General features: G+C 42.5%; 1 protein-coding gene across 4 annotated transcripts in view; it reads left to right on the top strand.

The window, feature by feature from the left end:
• The first annotated feature begins 1,322 nt into the window (after positions 1-1,322).
• The window catches only part of nbeal2 (neurobeachin-like 2), a 35,941-nt gene continuing 19,412 nt past the window's right edge, over positions 1,323-17,851 (top strand). For 2 of the 4 annotated variants that reach the window (XM_074653816.1, XM_074653815.1), the window contains exons 1-20: positions 1,325-1,926; positions 9,226-9,314; positions 9,511-9,675; positions 10,191-10,272; positions 10,635-10,747; positions 10,971-11,053; positions 11,693-11,778; positions 11,882-12,185; positions 12,316-12,422; positions 12,765-12,851; positions 13,775-13,858; positions 14,079-14,177; positions 14,305-14,930; positions 15,026-15,158; positions 15,498-15,617; positions 15,723-16,056; positions 16,258-16,340; positions 16,431-16,523; positions 16,703-16,877; positions 17,578-17,711. In XM_074653816.1, the coding sequence (XP_074509917.1) occupies positions 1,852-1,926; positions 9,226-9,314; positions 9,511-9,675; positions 10,191-10,272; positions 10,635-10,747; positions 10,971-11,053; positions 11,693-11,778; positions 11,882-12,185; positions 12,316-12,422; positions 12,765-12,851; positions 13,775-13,858; positions 14,079-14,177; positions 14,305-14,930; positions 15,026-15,158; positions 15,498-15,617; positions 15,723-16,056; positions 16,258-16,340; positions 16,431-16,523; positions 16,703-16,877; positions 17,578-17,711 (3,072 nt within the window). In that variant the 5' untranslated portion in view covers positions 1,325-1,851. Of the gene's footprint in view, positions 1,927-9,225; positions 9,322-9,510; positions 9,676-10,190; positions 10,273-10,634; positions 10,748-10,970; positions 11,054-11,692; positions 11,779-11,881; positions 12,186-12,315; positions 12,423-12,764; positions 12,852-13,774; positions 13,859-14,078; positions 14,178-14,304; positions 14,931-15,025; positions 15,159-15,497; positions 15,618-15,722; positions 16,057-16,257; positions 16,341-16,430; positions 16,524-16,702; positions 16,878-17,577; positions 17,712-17,851 lie in introns of all 4 variants that reach the window. The other 2 variants (XM_074653817.1, XM_074653818.1) reach the window with 2 other exon arrangements.

Genomic DNA, 17,851 nt, shown 5'->3' with positions numbered 1-17,851 from the left:
AAAGTGCATTTTCTCTGCTTTAGTACAATTTTAAGCAATTGCCACTTTGCAAGGTGCTTTACGTACAAAAACATGGCTAAATATAAAATATATATATATAATAAACTCGTCAAATATGATGTTTTGTCAGAGTTCGAGAGAAATTACCCAACTGCATTCAATAAACCTGACTCCTCTTGCAAGAAGTGTTTTTTAATAGAATTTATTTAAAATAAATACAACAGCTCACACTCAATATATTTGTCTTATCATATCATAATAATTTTTCTTTTAGAGAGGTGTGTGAAGTGTTTTGGATAAATGGGTAAGCTGTTGCCAGACCATGTCAACGGGTTTACAGTTTGGCCAAAACACCACCAGAAACACTTAAAACATCCAAATACTTCTTAAAAGTTGATGCATTTCCAAAAAAAAAAAAAAAACAGGGAGTGAGGAAATGACCGTTCTTCAAAATGAGCACTTTTAATTTTGACATTTGTGTATATTTCTACTGCTACCCACTTTTACTGAAGTAATAGGCTAGTTGTATATATTCCTATATTTTGCTTTCAGTATCTTTCAGTTACTGTACATAACAATTTAGGTCTCTCGGTGTTTACAGGATGATTGATTAACAGTCTTCATCAGCAATATGATAAAACTATGTGCAATAATGATTTATTACAGCCTGTTAATGTACTAGGAACCATCATGAGTAGTTGTTAGAGTCTGAAGTTCAGTTGTGTTTTTGTGTGTCTTCATGTTATCAGTACTGAATGTTGCTTGCTGTGCAAAGTCACAGCTTCATCCTCAGTCTAAAGAAATTGCACAATTCAGAAAAAATATGATTGCATGTACATGTGTGGTCACAGGCTGTCTATTCCTATTGATATGTTTCTTTATTATTATTATTATTATTATGCAATTTATAGGTTGTAATTACAATAGTTTATAAACCAATTTTTTAAGTAGTTGAGCTTATAGACTAACTCATTAAGTACATTGGAGAAAACAACTTCAACATTCAAAATTGAAAAAATAATTAAGAAAATTAATAATAATAATAATAAAAAAGAAATAATAACAATGATAAAACATAAATAATAAAATAATAATAATAATAATAATAATACAATTAAAAAAAACAGTAATAATATAAAAATAAGAAAGTAATAATAATAAAGTAAATAAACAAATAAGTTCTTTTTTTTTGATAATGTTTTATAAATGCATGCAGTTAAACTTCCCCTGTGTCAGGTAGTTCGAGGAGTCCTGTGAGGAGGTGTGTTTATGTGTGTGTGTCTTTAAGAATACCAGCCTACCTGAGAGCATCATGATCTACAGTGAACTCTTCCCTGTATGTCTTGTTAATATAGAGTCAGACACTAGTTGATGATAATGTGCTGCTCATCACACACTGACATAACACGGGACTGCTGACTGAACTGACTCGAGGCAGAGCAGATCATTTCTTGGTGTCGATCGGGTGGCATCAGTCTCTTCCGTGGGAAACTCTCTCTAATAGGAACCATCACATCACACAGCAGCAACAAGCTCGCTCTAAATGCGGACATGGGTGTTCCTCCAGACATGCATCTCCACGCATTTCTGTTCCTGCTTTTATAATTTCGACAGCACCGTGGGCCACGCATGTTTTTGCTTTTTTTCCTGATAACTTTGACACAGAAAGTGGATTATTTGTGGCTGTAATTTTGCAGGAATGGTTGACAGGAGCGTGTCGCGTCCTCCTGCTCCTCCTGCTGCTGCTGCCTTTGTAGGAAACAACTTCAAACAGCCCTCCAGGCTTTGACCACCACCATGCTCACCAGTTTCATGGTTTATTAACAAAAAAAAAACACAAAAAGGGACATAATGAGCAACCACAAGGGCGGCGGGATGGCATCGAAAGAAAGGCTGTATGAGCTGTGGATGTTATATTACACCAAGGTGAGTGTGCGAAAGACCTGACTGTGACACCTGTTGCTGCTGCAGCTCCTCTCTCTCTCTCTGCCTCAAGTTTATAGCATGATCATAATGTCTGTGTGTGTGTGATCTGGGTCTGTTACTGCTGCTGTGTTGTTTGTCATATCGTTTATTGTAAACGGTTTTACATGAGGAAGTCGCTTATTTGTACAGCAGCTGTTTATTTACCAAGTGGTGGAAAGCTGCCCTGTGCATATATAGCCTACTAACACTAGTTTCATTTCATATGACTGTGTCACTGAGCCATTCAAGTTATTGAAAGCATTAAGTTTAGCCTAATAATGGTATTTTGAAGCAGATTAAGACACTTTATGAAGTGTGTTTGATCCTGTATACCTGTGATGCAGGTGTCACTGAGGCTACTTCCTGTTCCCGTTCCTTCCTCCATGAGTCAAATATAGGCTTTGAATTCAAATATAATCAAATAAGAAACAACATTGGTGTCAAAACTTTACTTTGGTTATATCCTAAATTGGGTGTTTTTTATTTTGGTCTCAAATGTTGCCTACTAACACTCGTATCATATCATATGATTGTGTCACTGAGCCATTCAAGTTATTGAAAAGCATTAAGTATAGCCTAATAATGGTATTTTGAAGCAGATTAACACACTTTATGAAGTGTGTTTGATCCTGTCACTGAGGCTACTTCTTGTTCCTGGAAGCCCATAGGAGACTAAATGAAAATGACTTGAAAATGTAATTCCACAGAAACATTATAGTTTTCCCCATATTTATGTTTTATTTGAGTAAAAGTTAAAATGCAATAATCCAATTTTTATCTCCACACACTCTTATCGTATGGGTGTTCTCTGACCATATTAAAATTATAATTATTTTTAAGCTAAGTCCACTATTTTATTTAATAACAAAAATGTTTCTCTCTTTTATTATTTTATTTTCTATTTTTTTACTTTTTAAAATTATTTTTATTTTTATGCAATAATCAAATTTTCATTTTTTATACACTCTTATCATATACATATATATATATGGTCAAACAGGCTATGAATTAAAAAATATAATCAAATAACAAACAACAATTGGTGTGGAAACTACTTTGGTATAATATCCTAAATTGAGTGTATTTTGGTCTCAAATGTTGCCCCCCTGTGGGTGTGACTGCAGCTCATTCCTTTGGTTCATTAAGGCGCAACATCTCAGTTATAACCATGTAAACAAGTGAACAGTGAAAGGGTATTGCACATATATGCTTTCATGCCATCTTGAAGGAAAAAGACAGTTTTGGCTGTGAATAACTTAAGTATTACTATTTAATGTGTTTGCAATCTGTCTTCCATGCCTGCGGACAGAGAAAACAAGATGCATGCACTGTCTGTAATACTCCTCTCTTATTATCACAGTGGATCTAAAGGGCATGTTTCTTTACAAGGATACAGTCTAGTCATGCATATCTCTTAATTTAGGGAGTAGAATTAATTACAATCTAGGAAACAAGCCAAATCCTATAAACAGGGCAGAAGTCAGTGCTGGAATATCTGCAAAAAAGTGCTCTAATTGCATGAGTGACACACCTCTTGCAGCATTTACTGTCATTATACTACCCTTGTGGACACATCCCAGAGGAAGTGTGTTTCTAATCCACCCTGTTACTTCTCCCCGCGGCTGCTGCTGCATGTGCGACTTCAGATTTACTGGACTTTCCTGTTTGTGTCAGTCTTTAACAAACATAACAAGTTATAGACGCTGTCACAAATAACCCATTGCTAGAGAGAGTAATTGGTGTGCCCTTGAATGTGACTGTGACAGCTGTCTAGCATTTCCATGTGCGAGAACACTTCCTTATTAAGCTGCGTCTTGGCTCTCAGCTATTTCTCATCAGTTGCCCTCAAGGCTAAAGGAACAAAGTTTATAATAGTCTCCCACCAGAGAACGACAGATTTCCGAGCTTTCTTGTAGATTTTGCATGCGTGCAAATGACCTGCCCTCACTGACAAGCTGCGATGAAGGATGGCAGAGGGATTTAATAGAGCCCAGTAGTTAACGCCACCACCTTATGTGACTCATAGGAACACAATAGGCTGCAGAAAGGCAGCAGAACCACTTCAGAGAACAATCGCCAGCCTCTCCTGTAGAAACTAACATGGTGTTTTAATGATGACACCTCCCTTCTCCGACTCACAGGCCTTGTTTTATGATTGGTCACACATCATCAAGGAAAGTTTTGACTATTGCAAATGAGTCAAACCGGACAAGAGACCTGAGTTCTGTTTAATAAGCTTTTTGTTAGTGATGCAAACAAGCCTTTACGTATAGTGACAATGGCTTGACACTCTGTTTGAGTCACAACAAACACACCCTGGAGGCTGTAAATATCTCAGTCTTGTACATCTCTGTTTATGATGGGATTTCCTCAGATGTCTTCATGTGTTCTTTTTTTTCTGCATTCATCAGCCTCTGTATCCTGGCAGCATCTCCAGTCGTAAAGTCATTAGAAGATTAGATTATGGGAGTTACAGAACTTAATAAAGCTGCGATTAATCCAACATGTTTGAGTACTACATGCCGTCGTTCTGTATTTGCAATAAGAGAGCAAAACGTGCTCCGGCCTGTCGGTGATAAAGGAGCTCTGCTTCCTTTGATTGTGCAAGAAATCACACACACCCCTACCAAGATTGTTAGACCAGCTCAGGTTCAGGACTGAACAGCCATTGTGATAAAGTAGAACCGTATCTTATTTATAAAGTTGGCCCAAAATGAGAAATTTTCTGTCTAACAGGGAGGCAACGATAGATACAGTATATGGTTTTCTGGATAAGAGCTTCCAGAGCGTTGATTATTTGCTATCGACACGTCAATGGTGTATGGATACATTGTATCGTCATAGACAAGCATTATAAATTACTGTAAACACACAATGTTCACTCAGGAAATGCTTCTTTGTTGTAAGGTTTTTGCAGTTTTTAGTGTGATGAGAGCACGTAAAGCCAAGCGATGCTCAGTGCACATCAACACTCCGTCTCTGCTGGAGTTAAATACCACCTCACTGGCACAATTCAAAGCGCCATATCTCATCTGAGAATGGCTTTCAGACCGTCATAAAATGCTCGTGCCTGACAGGTATACACGTACACAGAAGAGTGTGATCTAATCACCGAGGGAGTAACTCAACTTGTCAGATCGTGTCTGAAGACAGCCGTACGGGTATCGTTTTGGGATAATACAGTAACACTGTTAGACTTGACAACGGTTTAATCCATATTGTTTTGCTGGTTGTTGGGCTGCAACTAATGCTTGTTTTTTAAATTGATTACTTTGAGGATGAATTTAGCAATTAATTAATAGGTAATTTAGCTCAAAACTGTGACCAATTTAATGACAAGTGTTGGTGATGAGTTACCAAAGTTGTGTCGTCATGTTGTCTGTCTTGTCCTAAAACTGCTAGAATATCCACTTGTATTCTATTTACAGTTGTATAAAACTGAGAAAAACAATCAAAGCCTCAAATTTGAGAAGCAGGAATCAGAAAATATTTGGTATATTTAACTGGATAAAAGTTAGATTGTTAAAATAGTTGAATCAACCAATCAATTCAGCTATTGATGGTTATCGGTAACGGCAATTCAATCAAGACTAGTTTCTTAAATAAACTGGTAGGTTTTTCGCAAAATAGTCATGCATCAATAGTCAGGTAGAGCTGAAACAACTGGTCGATTTATGGATTCGTCGCTTCACAGAAAATTGATCTCAACTATTTTGATAATTGAAAAAAAGTCATTTTTCAGCAAAAAAATTGACAAAAATCCCTCGTTCCAGCTTGTCAGTTGTGAGAATATTCTGATATTCTGAGTGTTTTGGACTGCTAATCAGACAAAACAAGCTATTTAAGGACATCAACTTGGGCAATTTTTTAAGTAAGCAGGATATGTGACTCAGTGATGCAGTAAGAACGCCTTTACTGAGCTCATGTGGTTAACACAATGTCTACTGACTGAAGACACACTGAGGTAAACTACAGACCCTCTGGATGTCACTTTCTGGATGAAACTGAGACACGAAAAAGCATTTTTCCCAACAGAGTTGATATGTTAAATGTAAGGCACAGAAATAGTGTGTGATTATCCTCTGATCATTAGCTTAAGAGACCGTTAGAGGAACTAATTAAAGCCTGCAGCGGTAGTGATGGACCACAGTAACAACCAGACTGCAACCCAGCCACACAGCTGTGAAACCACCTCCTCTACTCGCTCTGAACAGACAACAAGTCACATTTCCTGGCTTTTGTCGTCACGCTGTCCCTCACCAAACTGTGTATTTGTCTCAGTTACTGATATGATTCACGTCAATATGAGAGATGCAACAACAACAACAACAGCCATCCCTGCAGCTCATTTTGAGTCCTGCGATTGAAATCCCTCGTGTGCCTCCACCTCCCCTGTTTACCAACAGAAGGGCCAACCAGGAAAATCAAAGTGCTCTTTGCTTTCACTTGTGCAGGAAGCTGGAGCGAAGCAGAATGCCAAGCAGCAGAGAGCGGCACAGCTGCCCGGCCATGTGCAGAGAAAACGGAGATAAATGACACAGTTTATAGGGGTTGGTGCCTCATGGTTGGCTTGTGACATCTGTTCTAACAGCGTCTTTATCGAACACATCCTCGAGCTATAGTTGCTATGGGCGATGTTGAGGGGAAAAACTGAATGCAAAGTATGTGTATTTCTTCTGAGGTGTTGATCAATAGTCATTTTGTAAGGGGTGATTTTTAGGTCATGGGTGCAGACATAAACCAGGTGTCTGGACCAATTTAATTGCAGAAAAGCTTAATGTATTTCCCCTGGTTTCACTTCTCATTAGCAAACCAGATTCCCTTCCTATCTGTGATCTAATTTATTACGAGCTAAAAATCTAGCTGAGCCAGTTACACCCTGCAGCTTGAGTGTACTTTAACAATACGCCAAAGCAACAGAAACAAATTATACTTTGTTTCCTGCAAATCTAGAAAGCAAAGCTTATTTGCTACATTTAGCCATGCGATGCCAAATCGAGCCAGGGGCGTAAAGTGTTTAAGGGTGCCCTGCCCCAATTCCTACACCCCTGCTTCCAGGCGTCCTTGCTCGGACCACACCCATCTTCAAACTCAGCCTTCATTTCGATCTCAACTGCGCACCTGGAAAGATTTATGACTGTATCTTGCATGGTTGTGACGCTATCTCATTGACAAAATATGTCCACAGACAGACAGACAATGCAAGGCACACAAAAGAAGTAGTTCCCACTCCAGGACCACGTTTTGATGACACACATACACACACACACACACACAGACTCACAAGGTGAAAAAAGGCTGTTATATAATACATAGTTGTAAACTCCTACATTCCAAGTTGTCACTCAATTAACCTCTATTATTATTCTGTTTCCTTGTACATTGTGACTTCTAGTTGACAGGAATAATTGATGACTTGTGCAGGTTATCATCCTCAACAACAACAACACAGGATGATTAAGTGTCATTAACAAAACCTGTTATTACATCATGATTAACCTTAGGGAGGATTCAGTCGTTCCGCTACTGACTCTTTTATTGGAAAGTAAAACAAAGCTGAAGGGGCGTTGCAAATATGTCTCTGTGTCCTTGCCTAATCAAGTCTCAAATACCTGATTGTCCAGATGTTGGAGGCACAAAACAATAGGTAGCTTGGTTACATTTCCTGTTTTCTCAGAGTACATGCTAAGATTTCCTTCAACTCATCACATGTCAGCCTGTGTGGCTCAGTCAGTGTCATATATTCCAACAGAGAAAACTGAATTTCAGTGTTTCTCCTGCAACATCTTAAGTTTTGAAAGCATAAACACAGTCCCAGTGCTTCATTGTTGATGTGGGAAGTTTTTTTTTTTAAATAGACATCCCTCATATCTGCTTACAACTATAGCAGAATCAAAAGAGGAAGGGGTTTGATGAGGAGGCGGCATATGAAGGAAATAAGCAACGGTTAAAATGACATGTCATTTCCTGGTTGCTCGCTTGACGTTTGGAAGGCCAGAACGCAGTGAGTCAGACGCTGGTGCTGGTTTAGCAGAGCGGTGTGCAGCTTCTGAGCTGCTGGCTGGAGACTATACACCGAAGGCTCATCTGAGACCGGGTTCACAGGAACCTGGCAACCTGTTCGGCCACATACAATGAGAGATGGACTGGCTCATGAGTCAATGCCAGTTGGTAATGTACATTTAACATTAATGCAGCATTAGAAATGTTTTCAGAGTTTACTGCATTTCCATTTCTCTAGAGGAACACATTAAACTACAGTTACAGTATGTATGTTGGAGCTGTATACTTTTTTTGTCATAGTGCCGTACCTCAACTGCAGCACACTACACATTGCTCAAATTTGACCTATTTGCTTGTTGGCTAAAGGGGAAGTACCTGATTTATTGTGATACCATGCGCTCTTTGCTGTACTCTGTGTTATTTGTGCACAATGAGTCAGTCAGCCTGAGACAACTCATGCTGCCTGCTCTGCAGAAGCTGCCTCATATATCAGCAACAGTGTCTTACTTGCTTGTTCCATCACACGGTACATCAAGGAACATCTCTAGATATCCTGTGTTTTTGTAATTTGATTTTGAAACACTGGGTTCCCACGAGTAGCACCACTGGGACTCGTTCATTAATATTTATATCCAGTTTAAAGATGTTTCTCCGGTGACCCGTGTGACGTTTGTGTTATTTGGTCTATGCAAGATTGAGAGAGTGACGTGAGGAGGGAAGAGTGGCAGGATATGTCGCGCTGCAGAAGCTGATTAAAGCCGTGATAACGGCTGTTTGTATGTAAACATCCTCACATACAATTGAGACCGTCTTAAATTATACTATAAGGACACAGTAATGCAATGACAAGACAATGACGTGCGTACAGCGAGACCTATGTATACTGAGAGTAATGAATGTTTGGAATTTATGACTGAAATGGACGTAAAAGAAAAGAACATTGTGTTTCTTTCAACCTCCCTGTTTTGAAAAAGGAAAGAATTGGCTCATGTGTCTGTGAGTTACATCTCTTTGCAACATCCTGTTACAAAAACAGGTCATATGGTTTAGTCAGTACTATGTTCTCAGCCAGTGTGTCACAGTTAAATGCTCGCACAACTGAGCACAAGCAAAGAAGAGCATGTTCCATTGATATTTCTTGTGTAACTGCACACATTTTTTCCACATTCACTATTATTTACTAACACTGCAGGCTGCATATCATATGCCTGGAGGCGTGAAGGCCTTGGCTCATGCGTTCTCTCCTCCCTCCTGCAGAAAGACGTGAGCTATCTGCAGCAGTGGCTGGAGGCGTTCGTGGCATCCTTTGAGACGCTCATCGATGTGCAGTCACTGGAGCCTCGGGGGTGAGTAGTAACAGTTATTTACAATCCACACTGAGAAGCTCCCACCAGTTTATATTCCCCAAAGCAGGATGAACTCTGACCTTTCTGTAGAGATAGCATTTTGACATGTTTTTGTTATGTGTAAACGCAGCCCCTATTACAATGACCTTTGCCTCTTTGCTACTGCCTCCCATCATCCTCCTCTCCCATCTCCCAGGCTGGAGGAGTGCAGCTCGGAGGTGCCTTTGCTCCCCAAGGAGGTCCTGGAGATCCTCGGCAACCAGCTACGGCAGAGCACAGGTCACCTCTCCGACCCCGCCGAGCCCAACGGCACCACCCCTCACCCCCTGCTCCTCATCAAGTTCTTCATCATTGTCTGCAGGTGAGGTTCCCAGCCTGCTGTGTATATGCCAGTTGCAGGTCATTTAACATTTCTTCCCTTGTGGTAGTACTGCTTGTAGTAAAACAATATTCAAGCGGTTACCAGAGACTAAAGAGACTACCGTTTCTTTTTTGTAAATAAAAATGTACTTGAGTTGAGGTAATGTACAAAATGAGGTCATTTTGTCTTGTCAATTTCCTTTATGCTGGCGCTTTATACGATATCCAGAGCATTAATATGGCAGTAAACAACTATTTGCTATGTAAAGATATAGAGGAGTAATTTCTACCTGAGCAGTCGCTCTCTCTCTCTGTGTGTTGTAATTCAAGCTTCTCCTTGCTTTGTTGACATCGCCGTGCCGGCCGCGCATGCCTTTTCATGCATGTGAGCGTGCCCCACTGGCTGGCTCACAGCCGCCGCTCTGCACTGCTTTTTTTCTTTTTCTTTTGCATATTGGGTAAGCATCAGGCAGATTTTCTTAACACTAAATTGCACAAGTTCCTCTCTACTTCTAGGAATATGGAGAACGTCAACCCAGAAGAGACCCCTGAATTTGTTTTTGAGACCATCAAGCTTGTGAATTTGTGTTTGGACCAGGTAAGGCTATTATAAACTGTAGCTCAAACAGGACACAGATTTCAGTGATTTATGACAGGGCTTGGCTCCACTGCATGCTCACTATATCAAGATTATTACGCGCCGCCCCTGTAGCCAAACCTGTACAGAAATGTGCTATACAGTAGAGACATAGTAAAGCTATACAGAATGCATTGTGCTTACAGTAAAATTTTCTCACACAGAAGTAACAGAACTAGTTTACACTGAAAAGAGAAGTGGGTGTAGTCGACCTTCTATTCATTATACTGGAATGTGTTGTTTTGTCGTATGACGACTGTCCAAGACAGGTGTATCTGTGAGTTAGATATGAATGTGTGTCCTAACTATTTATTTTTGGACAGCTGAAGAAGGGACAAGGGGAGCAGTCGTCTCTGCAGATGGTTGTGAAGTATGGACTCGTGCTGTGTGAAAGTCTGTTTGACCCTTATCAGACGTGGAGGAGACGCCTGGCAGGGTGAGTGGGTGCTACTTCGCCCTGGAGATCGGATGTGTGAATGTGTGAGAAGACCCAAAGACTATCTTGTGCATTTAACATCTTGCCCAACCTTTGTGTGGTGTCTTGCTGCCTCTAAGCCTCGAAGTCATGCTTCATTAGTGCCAGCAGTATTCAAGGCAGTCCTTGACTGACTAGGCGTGATGTGAATCAATGCGGTGACTTGATGCTTTGTGTGTTGCAGGGAGGAGGTGAGCTTGCCGGAGAGGAACAAGTACAAGTTCTCCCCGCTGGCCTTGCCAGAGGAGCTGCCGGTTCTCTTCCACGGTGAGACACTCCCTCTCGTCTGCTCTACCATTCTGATCTCTGACAGACCTCACATACCACAAGAATCAGACTGTTCCCACCGCTAAGCTTACATCTGTCATCGTTGACGTGAAACACCCTGACCTTTCGTTTTTCTCTAAATCTAGTAAATCATTCTTCGCTGTGTTGCTTATAATGAAAAATAACTGGTCAGTCCAGTCAGTCAGAGCGTTCGCTTTTGGCTGAAAAACTTTAATTATTCAGCATCTAATTATCATGTTTCAATCACCAGAGTCCAAGCATTTCTAATTATAGAAGCCCATTTGATCAGCAAGCACTAATCTATTATCCATGTGGGAAATCTCAGCCCAGGCAAGTTTCAGTATGTCCAAATTTTAGGGACATTGAACTGTACTAACATTTAATTAGAAATGTTAAGAGCTAATTGTGTAATTCCTAGCCAATTAGCAAGGCTTTGGGTTTGTCTTTTTCACAACGTTTTTGCTGAGTCATTGTACCATGAACATTTGACACTTATTCTTATTACTACAAATAAAAAAGTACACTTTATTTTGACAGTGCTGTGTTAATGTTTTCTGTATTGTGGTTAAGTGAAAGTATTGCATAACATTGTTTTCTTGGCTTGAATAATGTTCACAGAAAGTCTCCAGGAGAGCGATCAGATCCCAGAGCTCCTCACACTCCGATTTGTTCACCTCCAGGGTGCCGTCATCAGTGGAGGAAAGGTCTGCTAGCCAATCTGTCCTCTTCATCAGTGATTATTGTTAAAACACTACAAGTGCAGATTAAAACTGATTACAACGTTGTCCATATTTTTTTTCTTCCCAGAAGAATGGCCTTCTCTTCATCACCCCTCACTCGCTTGAGGACCTGTTCTCTGTCCTGCGAGCGTGGTGCTGCCGAACCTCCCCTGAACCCAAGAGCACGGCGCTCCCGCGGCTGACCCTGCAGTGCCTGACGGCGATGATCCACCTCCTGCACTCCAGCAGCCCTGCGGAGCGGCAGGTGGAGATCAGGACGATATTGGAGAGCTACTTCCAGCTCCTCAACTGGAATCGTCCGCTTAGCAGCGAGCAGCAGGAGAAGCAGAGCTGGGAAGAAAGCCTCCTCTCCCTCCAGAGACAAATGCTAAGTAAGAGCATGACCACTAGGTTGAGCATAAAGCATTGCTTTTTTTATCTCTCTCAATCAGTATGAAGGCCAAATAATCAATTTTCCCAGTGTCTGAGAATAGTAAATATCCTCCTTGTTGTCGATTTTAGCTGCTGTTCCTGAGATCCTGCAGTGCTCTGACAGACCCGTTCTGCAGGCCGTGTTCCTCAACAACAACTGCTTTGAACACATCCTCAGGCTCATTCAGAACAGCAAGGTCAGACCCCCCGTCCGTCTAAAATGTGTCTGTCTGCTCTGTCACCCTTTCTTTTATTCATTTATGTCATGTCTATTTCTTCTTTTATTCGCCTGGATGTCACATCTGCTGTTTCAATGTGAAATATCACAAAGAAAATGTGTATGCTTCCTGCTTCTGTTTTCCCCACATGGTTACAGCACCTGTGCCCCTCTGCAGCTGCGGTGAGACCAGTCATACCTGTCTCCATTACCTCTCACAGATGACAGTTTTTGTCTAATTGTCTGTCTTTTTGGTTTGTGTTGTGTGCCTGCGTGCGTGTGTGTGTGTGTGTGTGTGTGTGTGTGTGTGTATGTCCTGCAGCTCTTTCAGAGCAACACGCGAAACCCGGAGTGTGAGGTTGTATGTGACCTTACTACATGTTTACTCTCAGAGGTCGAAGTGGACCAGGTACTTTCCCTCCCACTTTGGTGTTGATATTGGTCTGTCAGCAGGAAACTCAGCCTTCTCTCTACACATTAGCTGCTCTGAGCTATTTACACAGGAAGCTTTGGGCAGGAAGTCTGGCTTACACTCATTTGTAAATAAAGCAGGTAGCGAAGCGGCTATACGTGATAACTGTTGTCTGGAGTTCCCTTTTTAATCTGTCATATCTGTCCATCTGGAATATCCACTTAACAGCCTGTGTTACATGTGATTTACTGTTATTTTGAATCCAACTTGAAATACACTAAAGGACAAGCTGGCGCTGGTTTTGTGCACGTTGAAAAGTTAAGATTCAACTTATCAGTTGGAGGATTAACTTTCGCTTGTGTGGTAGTGTTGATTTTCTACCACATTAATTAGAGGCTGAATTTCCTGTTGACAACACAAGGCGAGAAGAGCATGCTGTGTTTTTCATGATGCATGAAATGGTTGTTTTTTTAAATGCATGTCTTTCCTTCTTTTCCTCGTATTCTGGCTGCTCGGTTGTGCTTGTGTGAAAGACCTGGCTCGTGTCCTGGGGTGTTGATGTTGCCTAATTTCCAGCAGCAGCTGGGGATTGCCTCAGTCTTTTTATTTCTTGGTGGTTGGCTTTGGTTTATGCATGCTGGGATGTGACTATCAGTGATTTAACAAAGGGGCGACTGTTTAGCAAACGATCCAGCAGTGCACTTACTTTGACCCAGTCGGCTCCAATAATTGTGGTGGGGAATAATAATTCATTCATTTGGTGGAAGATTTCCTCAGAATTGTTTTCTTTCTTTTGGTGCAGTTGGATTGTTTTTCTATCTTTTTCAGGCTTTTGGCGTCAGCTCATGACGAAGCACGTTTTTGTAGTTCTGCCATGCCACAATGAACATTATTCTAACACAATCATTATTTTGATGTAGGTTTGGGAGAAAGGATCAGACAGTATTACAGTTCACGCCTTAGGAGTCCTCACAGCCATAATGAGTAACTCTCCCTCTGCTAAGGTAAGGCCCTTTATGATCCTCTATGGTCCTATCATATGTCCTTCATACTACTGTACATGTGTTTTAAAGCATATTATACTATGAGAGCCTGATGCGGAAAGCTGTCTTCCATGCATTTAAGAAATCTCATTTTATTCCCTCCAATGTGTGGAAGTGTGCCAACTAGTTATCCCCTGTGGAGCAGCTTTCTCAAGCCTATTTCTGTCTCTTTCCCCCTCAGGAGGTTTTCAAGGAGAGAATTGGCTACTCCCAGCTGTTTGATGTGCTGAAGAGTCAAGGTCAACCCACCAAACGGCTGCTGCAGGAGCTGATGAACATGGTGAAACACACATTTCCTCAGTCAAATAGCTCTTATTGATGACCTTGTTCCTGTTTAAATGGTGTTGCAAGCTAACCTGAAGTTATTGTCCATGTGACCACAACTTATTGTCATTCTCTGTCTCCAGGCAGTGGAAGGCGAGCACGCCCACGCCCATCACCTTGGCATTAGTAACGAGCAGCCTTTGCTGCTGCTCCTGCAGTGGCTGCCTGACCTGTCGGGTCAGAGGGACCTCCAGCTGCTGGTGGCCCAGTGGCTGGCCACCGTCTGTGGTGGCTCCTTATCCTGTCGCACCGTGGCCGTGGAGGCGGACATGGTGGGTGCACTGCTGCAAGTGCTCTCACAGCCCCAGAATCTTGACTGGCAGTGTGCGGACGCCTTGCTGGGCCTCCTGCAGGACCTGGGCTCCCTGTGTCTGAGACCAGAGGAGCTGAAGAGCCTGCTCAGACTGCTCCGGGTGGATCAGGACAATGATGCAGTGGTGGGGAAGGTGCACCCCTACTGCGCTCGCATCACCCAAGTGCTCTCGGCCATGGCGGCCAGAGAAGGCCAGGACAGCGCCTTGCAGTACTTTGATCTCACTCCCCCCATGGCTGGTATTATGGTGCCCACGGTCCAGCGCTGGCCAGGCAGCGGGTTTGCCTTTCACGCCTGGTTCTGCCTCAACATGGATTTCCCCAACAAGCGTAAACCTCGATCCTGCTCTGTATCAGGGGAAATGGGAAAAGGACCACGCAGGAAGCAGCTCTACAGGTAGAAAGACACGTTTGTGTTGAATTGCAAGCTTTTATATGCGTTTTGGCTGCATTGTACAATTTCTTTGACAGGATATGTTTTCTTTTGTGAAGTTTCTTCACAGCAAGTGGAACCGGGCTGGAGGCCTTCTTCACCATGGAGGCAGTTCTGGTGGTGGCTGTTTGCACTAAGAAAGACTACATGGCTGTCGCTCTGCCAGAGTACCCACTAGCTGACTCATGCTGGGTGAGTGTGACACACATAGTACAGCCAGGGTTTTGGCCAACATCTGTCCTCATTTAGTCTGTCCCAAATAAAAATAGATTCGATCAAGGATAAATAAACACAAGGGCGTTGTCTGGGCCTGTCACCTTGGAGCGTAATTACTGTAAGAAATTGAAGAGTGTACCTCTTGAAGAGACAACGCGCTAGAGAGGTCTATCAATATGGTTAAATAAAAGCTGTCAACTGTGACTGTGAGACTGTGTTGCTCCAGTTTCTCAATACAAAAATGTATCTTTGTAAGCACCCAATTTGTCAGTGTTGTCACCAGTAGAAATTTGTCCTTGCTCTTTCATGTCACAGCATTCAGTGGCTATAGTCCACATCCCTGGCCGTCGTCCATTTGGTCAGAACCTGGTCAACATCTACATCGATGGAGAGCTGCGTAAAATTGCTCAGCTCCGCTTCCCATCTCTCAATGAGGTAACTGAAACTTGTGTCTAATGTATCCTGGCCATAAACTGAGTAGTTCCCTTCTATTAATCTAACTTCCTCTTTCTCTCCCCGACCTGAACCTGACTCCCGAAGCCTTTTACCTCCTGCTGCATCGGATCTGCAGGCCACCGGACCACTACCACCACCACCTCCCCCAACCTGCCCTCTTTCTCGTCCTCGAGCCCAACGTCTTCCGAGTTTGCCTTCCCCTCCTATGGCCCTTCCCTCATCCGCTCCCAGTCCTTCCCAGCCACCTTTGCAGGAGGCCGCTGGGGGCCTATGGGAGAGTCCCAGGTGCACACCATCCCAGCAGGACTGCAGGACACCGAGTGGGGGACACCCACGTCTCTGGATGGGCTCCTGGGCACCGCCTTCATCTGCCACGAGGTTCTGCAGCCGACACAGACAAGAGCGCTGCATGCTGCAGGTAGGTCACGCTCCGCTGCAATGCAAAAGTGATTGTTCACATTATAGACTTTTTACTTTTTCAGCATTTCGCTCTTCCAGAGTTCAATCGCATGTACAGGAAAGCAAAGAAAATCACAGAATACTCCTACGAGTAGTTTTTTCTTGTACATCAAGTAATGTTTGCATAATGACCCACATTGGTTTCTGGTCTCCATCACAGGCCCCAATCACGTGTCCTTATTCAAAGCGGAGGGCGAGTTATCTGATCTCAACAGTAGGCTTCTGCTCTACTACACTCCACAGGTGACCCACTGAAACTGCTTTTATCAGGTCAATTATAAACAACACTAGTAAAATACTCATGTTTACATGTGTGCATGATGCTTTCTCCAGGCCTTCAAGAGCCAGATATGTCTGGACCTGTCGCCCAATCACCAATATGATGGCAGGCTCACAGGACACAGGGTGGTGAACTGGGACATCAAGGTTAGATATGAAACATTTCCTTTTGTATGATTCAACTCGGCTGCGGTGAAAAAAAGAAGAAGTGAAATAATAAATAATTCCATTATTTGCTGTCATGCTGCTTCCTTTTTGGACAGCTCCCCTTTGTTGATTCCATTTCTGGTCTAAATAGGACTATTGTGTGTGTTGTTTCCCTGCAGGATGTTATAAACGTATTGGGAGGTATGGGGGTTTTGCTGCCCCTGCTGGAACAGGTGTGTGAGGCCGAGCAGGTTAACAGCGGCAGTCAGGAGATCTCCGACCATCTGCTGGGACCAGAGCTCACCTCCCCCAGAGGGCCCACTGCCATGCTGCTGCCACTGAACAAGTCACCAGGTCAGGTCATGTTTAGCTCAGATATCACACACAGTATTAGTTTTTTCTTGCACTGTATATTAGATGCAGTGATAATGCCTTCACCTAAATTTATAGGGACAGGTACATTGTCTCTGAAAGGAGATGTTGCTGTTTTTAGGTATCTCAAAACCTGAGCAAATCAAACAAAACTACCCTCATGTCTGGATATAAGATGTATGTAGGTCAAACAATGTTGTGGTATCATGAATACATTATCTCCTGCATTTTGAGGGCTAACTGTGTTGTTGTTCCTGGTTCCTTTTGTTCATTTGTAATCCCAGGCTACGTGTTAAATGCTAAATATGAGTGTCAGTGCAGTTCTGAGTCAGAGTCTTCACACGGTGCACGACGAAGGACAAACAGGCGGTGCAAGACAGTCAGATAAGAGGCACATACTAAAATATATAACAGACAAACATAGCAAAGGTTATGAAATCAATGCTAATAGGTTAAATGTCAGAAGCAGCATGCATTTGCTTGAAGAGTTGCAGTTCAGTGGCCCAGTGCACCTTAGTCTGCATAAAGTCTAACGTGAACGAAATGAGATAAATGAGACAAACAGTGACTCATCCTGAGATATGTTAATGCCAGTAAAGTGCTTAATAATGCAGGAATACAACTGTGGGTAACACAGGAAATCTTAAAAGTTGTTTTGCTCTATTTTGTTTTTCTCTCTCAGAGGGCAGACTAGAGAGAAACAGCATCGCTGCTTTCCTGCTGATGGTGAAAAACTTGATCCGTCATCACCCCGTCAATCAGGAGAGCCTGCTGCACTGCCACGGGCCGAGCACCATCGGAGCCATGCTCAGCAAAGTAAGCGCTCTAGCAAGTGGGAACTAATTGCGAGAAGAAGTGATTAGCATCTGAGAGTGAATATTTGACCTCTCCCATTGTAATTCTGCTGTGTAATTGCTGCGTAATGAGTGGGTACGGTGTTGTTGAAACCGCAGTGG

This window comes from Sebastes fasciatus, chromosome 12, assembly GCF_043250625.1.
Source record: "Sebastes fasciatus isolate fSebFas1 chromosome 12, fSebFas1.pri, whole genome shotgun sequence".
In the NCBI taxonomy this organism is placed as follows: Eukaryota; Metazoa; Chordata; class Actinopteri; order Perciformes; family Sebastidae; genus Sebastes; species Sebastes fasciatus.
This window is presented reverse-complemented; position numbering and strand designations above follow the sequence as displayed.